Source organism: Saccopteryx bilineata, chromosome 7 (assembly GCF_036850765.1).
Source record: "Saccopteryx bilineata isolate mSacBil1 chromosome 7, mSacBil1_pri_phased_curated, whole genome shotgun sequence".
In the NCBI taxonomy this organism is placed as follows: domain Eukaryota; kingdom Metazoa; phylum Chordata; class Mammalia; order Chiroptera; family Emballonuridae; genus Saccopteryx; species Saccopteryx bilineata.
Window position 1 is genome coordinate 61361103 of NC_089496.1, and position 9074 is coordinate 61370176.

A 9074-nucleotide genomic window follows, 5' to 3' on the forward strand; every position below is an offset into this window, starting at 1 on the left:
GAGCTGACTCTCAAAGCCTGCCCGTCCTCCTGGAGCCCAGACGGGGAGCTGACTCTCAAAGCCTGCCCGTCCTCCTGGAGCCCAGACGGGGAGCTGACTCTCAAAGCCTGCCCGTCCTCCTGGAGCCCAGACGGGGAGCTGACTCTCAAAGCCTGCCTGTCCTCCTAGAGCCCAGACGGGGAACTGATTCTCAAGGCCTGCCCGTCCTCCTAGAACCCAGACGGGGAGCTGACTCTCAAAGCCTGCCCGTCCTCCTGGAGCCCAGACGGGGAGCTGATTCTCAAGGCCTGCCCGTCCTCCTGGAGCCCAGACGGGGAGCTGACTCTCAAAGCCTGCCCGTCCTCCTAGAGCCCAGACGGGGAGCTGACTCTCAAAGCCTGCCCGTCCTCCTGGAGCCCAGACGGGGAGCTGACTCTCAAAGCCTGCCTGTCCTCCTGGAGCCCAGACGGGGAGCTGACTCTCAAAGCCTGCCTGTCCTCCTGGAGCCCAGACGGGGAGCTGACTCTCAAAGCCTGCTGTCCTCCTAGAACCCAGACGGGGAGCTGATTCTCAAAGCCTGCCTGTCCTCCGAGAACCCAGCATCACAGAGCGCACGGTACCTTCCCAGGAGCCGCGCGGCCCCGGTTTCCTGCTGCACTCCTGCTCGTCCAGCGGTGTCCTGTCCACCTGAATCCCAGAGTCCTCTCTGCTCAAGGGCTGCTGCTCCTCCTCGCCCTCACTTTCTTCAGACCAGTTCTGATTAGAAAAGGAAATCCACCTTACCCTGAGACAGCAGAACCCCTGAAGCTACTGATGTGAAAAGATCAGGAAAATTTCAGAAAAGGGGCAACAATACCAAATGATGCTTTTTCTAAATGTTCTGGAAAATTGCTAGGACAGGATGGAATTATGTTTTGTTTTGTTTTTTTTTTTGGTGGCAAAAAATTCCAAGAGCAACAGCCCTTTTTAAGGTTAAAGGGTATTTGAAGGGTGTCTATTCTGCTCAACTTCCTAGTGGTCGTGATGAGATGCAAAAGCGCGCTCAGTCTTCCGTAGTAAACTCCTCCACGTGACTGAACAGTGCTCCCTCCTGGTTCACTGCAGTCCTTACAGGACAGGAGGGCCCATGGAGAGCATCTCCATCACTTGGAATGTATTCACGTTTTCTTTTTTAACATTTATTTACTGATTTTTAGCGAGAGAGGAAGGGAGAGGGAAAGAGACACAGGAACATGAATCTGTCCCTGTGTGTGCCCCGAATGGACATTGAACCAGCAACCTCTGCACTTCAGGATGATGCTCTAACCAACCAAGTTATTGGGCCAGGGCAGAATGTATTTATATTTTCAACAGCAAAACTGCTGCGACTTACCGGTGTGTCGATGTTCGGACTCAGGTAAATTTCCTCACCTTCCATCAGGTATTTGCCCCAGTCAAAATCATCTTTCTTTTCTAAAATGTAACAGGAAAATCCGTTCAGCTTTACCAGATACATTTTATAAAAAAAGAAACATTGAAAACTAGAGGAACAAGTCTACCAAAACTCAAAATAAAATAAGAGTTGGAAAATGATTCTAATAGGTTTTCAATTTCTTTATCTTCAAAGGTAATTTTTCTCTGGCCCTGGCTGGTTAGCTTAGCCAGTTTGAAAATCATCCCAAAACACCAAGGTTGTGAGTTCGATTCCTGGTTAGGGCACATATGGAAAGCACAACCAATGAATGCAAAACTAAGTGGAACAACAAATCAATGCTTCTCTCTCTCTCGTTTTCTCTCTCTCTCCCTTCCTCTGACTCTCTAAATTCAATCAGTAAAAAATAAATATAAAGGAATTTTTCTCTTTATAGATTTGAAGGTAATACAACTTACAAGGTCAGACTTTACATTTTAAATGTAAATTTGCAATTGTGATTGCATCCCATGCAACAGAAATATTTCAGTTTCACCGATTCTTACAAAGATTTAGAAGAATTCAATGTGCCACAATCAAGCAAACAGAAGCAAATTTCTCTTTTATTTGTTACCTATGAAATCATCACATACCCACTTCTTTTTCTCTTGGGGTCTCCACATAGCTGCTGTTTGAAGGAGAGTCAGACAGACATAGGAGAAGGGACATTATGGAATAATGCACGTCCGTCTTGAAAACAAACAAACAAAACACAAATATGAGCCACTGAGAATGGTTTGAGCCAAGAAAATATAAACCTATGACAGGTATGTCCCCGTTTTTTTCCTGGGGACATGAATTGTTTCTAAATAGAACTCAATCTCTAAACCAGTTGTTTAAATTTATTTTTCAGTTACAGCTTCTATTCAGTACTATTTTGTGGGAGTTTCAGATGTACAGCATAGTGGTTAGACAGTCATACACCTTACAAAGTGGTCCCCCGGATATTTCTGGTACCCACTTGGCACCATATGCAGTTATGACAATATTACTGACCACATTCCCTATGCTGCATTTTCCATCCCTGTGACTATTCTGTAAACGGCGATTTGTACTTTGTAAACCCTCTACCTCTTTCACCCAGCCCCCCAACTTCCCCCCGCCTCTGGCAACCCCCTGGGCACTGCACATCCATCTGACTGACCCCCCAACAGAAACCCTGGACACCAAGGCTCAGATGAGCTTCCCTGGCTCGCAACACTTTGCGCGCGTTGTCACACATCGTCAGAGGGAGACTCAAGGGCATTCCCGTGCAGCTCCATGGAGAAAGAACCTTTAGAAAGTTGGTGCTTGGTTTCTCCTGGACCTTACTCTAGGCATCTCTCTCCTTCGCTCATTTTTTAAAATAATTATTTTATTTCACTTTTTATTTTATTTTACAGAGACAGAGAGAGGGATAGATAGGGACGGACAGACAGGAATGGAGAGATGAGTAGCATCAATCAGTAGTTTTTTGTTGCGCGTTGCAACACCTTAGTTGTTCATTGATTGCTCTCCCATATGCGCCTTGACCGCGGGCCTTCAGCAGACCAAGTGATCCCTTGCTTGAGCCAGCGACCTTGGGCTCAAGCTGGTGAGCCTTGCTCAAACCAGATGAGCCCGCGCTCAAGCTGGCGATCTCGGGGTCTCGAACCTGGGTCCTTCCGCATCCCAGTTCGATGCTCTATCCACTGTGCCACCGCCTGGTCAGGCTCCTTCACTCATTTTTAATCCGTATTGTTTCACTAAAAGAAACCATAAATGGCAAGGAGAGCAGCTTTTTTTTTTATTAATTTTGTGAATCCCTCTAGAGAATCGCTGAGCCTATGAGTGGTCTTGGGGACCCATGACTGAGTATGAAAGTTGCTTTCGAGAGCATCAAGCATCTGTTGAACATTATACAGGTAGTTCTCATTACCAAGTGCTGAGATGCTATTTCTTTTTTTTTTTTCTTTGTATTTTTCCGAAGTTGGAAACAGGGAGGCAGTCAGACAGACTCCCGCATGCACCTGACCGGGATCCACCTGGCACGCTCATGGGGGGGGGGGTCCTCTGCCCATCTGGGGCTTCGCTCTGTTGCAACCAGAGCCATTCTAGCGCCTGAGGCAGAGGCCACAGAACCATCCCCAGTGCCTGAGCCATCTTTGCTCCAATGGAGCCTTGGCTGCGGGAGGGGAAGAGAGAGACAGAGGAAGGAGAGGGGGAGGGGTGGAGAAGCAGATGGGCGCTTCTCCTGTGTGCCCTGGCCGGGAATCGAACCCGGAATTCCTGCACGCCAGGCCAACGCTCTACCACTGAGCCAACCGACCAGGGCCCTGAGATGCTATTTAAAGGACTCAAAATAGTCAGGCAGGGCTCTGATGTGTGCCAATCCCTGACCTAAATCTTCATAGCAAGTTGGGGCTGAGATGAATGACTGAGAGCATATTTTTCCTTTCATCTCGAGCCTGAGACATACTGGGTTTCACAGCCATACATAAGTCAGTTTCCAGGGTTTTCTGCTCTAGCCAGGGAACCACGATAAGAGAAGGAATGTTTAATCAACACAGAAACAAGTTGGCAACAGTCAGATTGGAAACGGCAAAACGTACAACAGAGATCTCACGCCATACTGCCCACCTTTATTGCCTGTACGCTCGGAAGTGGTGCGTTCAGAAACTCCTCAGTCAGTCTCTTCCAGATGGCAGCTTTACCGAGATCAGAATGAATGACGAATTTTTCATAAATTCTAAAATATATTTTTAAAATGAACCACTGGTAGTTATAAAGCTGTGTTCATAAAAAGATCTGTGAAAGGACATAGATTGCTGAATGTGTACGTATGTACGTACATATAAAACCGACTTACCCTTCTATTGTCTTTCCTACTTTGTGACTGTTGACATCCAAGAAACGATGAAATCTAGAAGATAAATGCCATTCTTACATCAGTCTCGTCATCTAGCCAAACAGATTAGTGTCACTGCCCTCCATGTCCCCAGAACACCCTACACTGAGATAAACTGATAGACCCAGAGAACAAACTGACCTTCGCAAGAGGGGAGTGGTTTTGGGGACCCGGTGAAAAGATGAAAGGGATTAAGCAGCACAAATCGGCATTTATGAAACAGTCACAGGGACATAAAGTACAGCATAGGGAATAAAGTCAATAATATTGTAATAACCATGTATGATGCCAGGTGGGCACTAAACGTATGAGGAGGTCACTTCTAAAATCATATCAATATCTACCACCATGCTGTACACCTGAAACTAATACCAAATGTCAACTGTAATTGGACAATAAAAATAAAGGGGGAGGTAGAAGACAATATAGAGGAGATAAATCGTGATGGAAGGAGACTTGACTTGGCGTGGTGAACATGCAGTATTATAGATATATAGATGACGTATTATAGAACTGTACCCCTGGAACCTGTGTGATTTTATTAACCAATGTCACCCCAATAAAGTCATTAAAGTTTTTTTTTTAATATAAAGAAAAAAATAACTGTAGCAAAAACACTATTTTACACAACCTATTCACACTCTGTTATGTTTATGTTAGAGCAGTGGTCCCCAACCTTTTTTGGGCCACGGACCAGTTTAATGTCAGAAAATATTTTCACGGACCAGCCTTTAGGGTGGGATGGATAAATGTATCACGTGACCGAGACAAGCGTCAAGAGTGAGTCTTAGATGAATGTAACAGAGGGAATCTGGTCATTTTTAAAAAATAAAACATCGTTCAGACTTAAATATAAATAAAACGGAAATAATGTACGTTATTTATTCTTTCTCTGTGGACCAGTACCAAATGGCTCACGGACCAGTACTGGTCCGAGCCCGGGGGTTGGGGACCACTGTGGTTAGAGTTCAGAAAGAACTGAGTTTATTTTTTAAAAATTGGCCTGACCTGTGGTGGCACAGCGGAAAGTGTGGAACTGGAATGCCGAGGTGGCCAGTTCGAAACACCAGCCTTGCCCAGTCAAGGCACAAACGAAAAGCAACTGCTACAAGTGGATGCTTCCCGCTACTCCCCACCCCCTTTTATCTCTCTCCTCTCTCTAAAATCAATAAAGTCTTTTTTAAAAATTGAGTTTATTATTTCAGAAATTTGGCGGGCTTTTACCTCACTGTCTAGTCTCATTGTAAAACGAGTAGGCATTGAGTGTGATCGTGAAGGTTGAAACTCAAGATGACTGATTTCGTTGTTGTTGTTTTTTTGGGGTTTTTTCTGAAGTTGGAAACGGGGAGGCAGTCAGACAGACTCCCGCATGCGCCCAACCGGGATCCACCCCGCATGCCAACCAGGGGGTGATGCTCTGCTCATCTGGGGTGTCACTCTGCCGCAATCAGAGCCATTCTAGCACCTGAGGCAGAGGCCACAGAGCCATCCTCAGTGCCCGGGCCCACTTTGCTCCAATGGAGCCTTGGCTGCGGGAGGGGAAGAGAGAGACAGAGAGGAAGGAGAGGGGAGGGGTGGAGAAGAAAATGGGCGCTTCTCCTGTGTGCCCTGACCGGGAATCGAACCCGGGACTCCTGCACGCCAGGCCAACGCTCTACCACTGAGCCAACCAGCCAGGGCTTAAGATGCCTGATTTTGAAAAACTGATTAGTATGCAAGAAGACTTCTACCGAAATTTAAACAGGTAGAATAGTGACACTGACTTTCTTTTTAGTAATAAAACCCCATTACAGGTAACGATCATAACCACATGGTCTATTTTACATCTTCCATAAAGAAAAACAGGAGCTTTGACCTCACCTGCGTATCTAAATTAAATAAATCTTGACATTCTATCAGAAGTTGTATTAGTTACCAGGTGGCAGGAACTGTACTAGACACTGGGAAAAGAAATGAACATCAGACCAAGATTCCTACTCTCTTGGGGAATTGACATTCTAGCTGGTGTGCAGATAGGAGGAGATGACAGAAGTCATCCAATGTGTTAAGGTGACCAACTTTTTTACAGTGAAAAGGACAAAAATAAATTGAAGAAAACAGAATTGTAAATAAAAGAAACATTTTATTCATTGCAACAATAATACACTATTATATGATAAATGCATAATAAAAGCATTTGTAATATTTTATATTGTAATTATGTTTACATGCCTATTAATTTTTAATAATAATTGTAAGAGCCTGACCAGGCAGTGGCGCAGTGGATAGAGCGTCGGACTGGGATGCCGAGGACCCAGGTTCAAGACCCTGAGATCGCCAGCTTGAGGGCAGGCTCATCTGGTTTGAGCAAAAGTTCACCAGCTTGGACTCAAGGCCGCTGGCTCCAGCAAAAGTTCACCAGCTTGGACTCAAGGCCGCTGCTGAAGGCCCGCGGTCAAGGCACACATGAGAAAGCAATCAATGAACAACTAAGGTGTCGCAATGCGCAACGAAAAACTAATGATTGATGCTTCTCATCTCTCCGTTCCTGTCTGTCTGTCCCTGCCTATCCCTCTCTCTGACTCTCTGTGAAAAAAAAAATTATAAGAAAAAAGTACCCATTTAGATACAAATACGTCACATCGCACGCAATAGATCGACTTTGCATTGATCAAATACGGGCAATGACACGAGTCTTCCAATATCAAAAAGAAGGACACTTTTCCAGGGAGGATGAAACTTACAAAAGAAGGACTGTCCTCCCTAAAGGAGGACGATTGGTCATCTTAGTTATGTTCAGCCCTTTGGGAAAGGAAAACAGAGACCGGGGTGTGAGAGACCCGGGATGGCCCGAGCAGGAAGTGGAGTCACAAGAATTCTGTTTTAAACAGGGTTGTGATCATTATTTGGCTCTCAACCTCACTGACTCATTCATTCAAAACCACGTGCTCCGTTGTGTATGCGCCCAGTGCAGCGCCCAGTGCAGCGCGGCAGACACAGACCCGCCACGACCCTCTCAGCCCGTCTGCGCATGCGCGCGTCACCGGTAATGGGTCCCCGGCACCACGACAGCGGGCGCGTCGGAGCTGTGCCCATCCCGTCCCGCCCCTTCCGGGCGTCGCGCCCCACACCTGAAGTTGGACCAGACGAACTGCTGGCACAGCTGGAAGTTGGGGTCCGCCTCGTCCCGGAGGCCCGCCACGTGGCGTACGAGCTCGCGCACATCGCGCTCCTGCTGTCGGTCCAGCCGGCTCCAGGAGGGCGGCCCCGGCCGTGCCATGTTCCTCCGACTCCCGGGCGCCCAGAGTCCTCTGGATTTTTTTTATTTTTTATTTTTTACCGGCTCTCGCGAGAGGTCGCGCTACTACCCCTCCCCCCCTGCGATGAGCGCGGAGAGTCTGAAGCTGCTCTCGCGAGAGTGCGCGCTGCGGCGGCTCCTGGTTGGGGACTGCAGTGTGCGTTTTCCAGACTTCCCCTGGGAAATCTAAAAGTGTCTTTGGAGGGTTAGACGTTTTTGTGTATCAGATTAATAATAGTCTCTGGGTAACGTTGGTTGATGGTTTAACTTCTGATATTTTGAGAGCAGCAGGTTAATTGTCAATCAGTGGAAAAATTAGGGGATATTTCAGAATGAATATGAAGCGATAAAACACCCCCTAATTTTTGTGAGGTGTATACTTGCACCTGCCTTTTCAGGCACGGTTACACAGCAGTTGTCCATCCTTCTCCAAGCGTGTTTCTCCCTTCAGAGGAGATCTCTAGCGATCTCTCAGGGACTCCATTGTCTGCGCGCTCCTTGGCATGGTCCACTTTAGGGCAGATGCCCAGGAGCCAGAGAACTTTATTAGCCTGGCAAGCCAAAGGTGTCATCTTTATTCGTAATTAAAACTATACCTTTAAACTGGTTCTGTTGTATCGCTCATAACCATTTTGCAACCTATTACACAGATTTCTTTTTTTTTTTTTTCTTTTAGGGATCTACTAGGTTTCTGTGTGGTTTATTGCACTGCATTCCTGTAGTAATGTGTGTGACGAGATAGAAATCCTGAGACGTTCTAAATTAAATGACAGAGTTGGATAGTGAAAGAGGAATAGTTGACCAGGTAATAATAGCTGTAGGCCCGCTGGCGAGACTGGTCACCTTCCTGAAAGTATGTTAGGGCTCTGAGTCAGCACCACTAGATGGGTCTCCGCATCCACATATGCATGAACTTACTGACTCTTTAAAATTTTTTATTGATTGATTGATTTTAGGGGGGTGGGGAGAGAGTCCTGGATATGCCCTGATCAGGATTCGAAAGGACGCTCTAATCAATCGAGCTATCCAACCAGGGCAAATGTGTCTTTTTTTTAAAAAAATTGTAAAAGAAATAAAACTATCATCCTCAGATCGGAGGCTTTCAGAATACTGTTCCTTTTCTGGACTCTGGCAGCAGCCAGCAGGTGAGCTCACTCTGATCATTCGTCACATTGCAAACTTCTGATTTGTGCACTTTTCTGTATATCCTACATCAATATAAATATTTAATTGTCTGAAGACCACAGGCCTAACCACAAACTCCACCGTGCCTGGTGTCGGGTTGGACCTGCCAGGCGGTAGAATGGTCCCAGCGCTCTGGCCCGTAGCGGGTGACCCATCCTCGGTTCTCACGCCGTAGTCCCAGGGGCCAAGCCTCAGAACCCGGACCGGAATCTGACGTCCTGAACCCGCGGGTGGTCGCTCCTCCCGGGTGGAGGGAGGACTGTCACAGCTTTTCCTTCCCCTCCAGGTTCAGTGATACGTGAGAAAGTCCCACTCGG

At 46.7% G+C, this 9074-nt stretch overlaps 1 protein-coding gene across 1 annotated transcript in view; it reads right to left on the minus strand.

Moving 5' to 3' along the window:
• The window catches only part of TUBGCP5 (tubulin gamma complex component 5), a 42031-nt gene extending 34432 nt beyond the window's left edge, over positions 1–7599 (minus strand). The window contains exons 1-6 of the mRNA XM_066238804.1: positions 7406–7599; positions 4257–4310; positions 4028–4136; positions 2023–2119; positions 1352–1431; positions 600–735 (exon numbers count right to left, since the gene is read on the minus strand). Coding sequence (XP_066094901.1) covers positions 600–735; positions 1352–1431; positions 2023–2119; positions 4028–4136; positions 4257–4310; positions 7406–7554 — 625 coding nt within the window. The 5' untranslated portion in view covers positions 7555–7599. The remainder of the gene's footprint in view (positions 1–599; positions 736–1351; positions 1432–2022; positions 2120–4027; positions 4137–4256; positions 4311–7405) is intronic.
• Positions 7600–9074: the final 1475 nt, after the last annotated feature.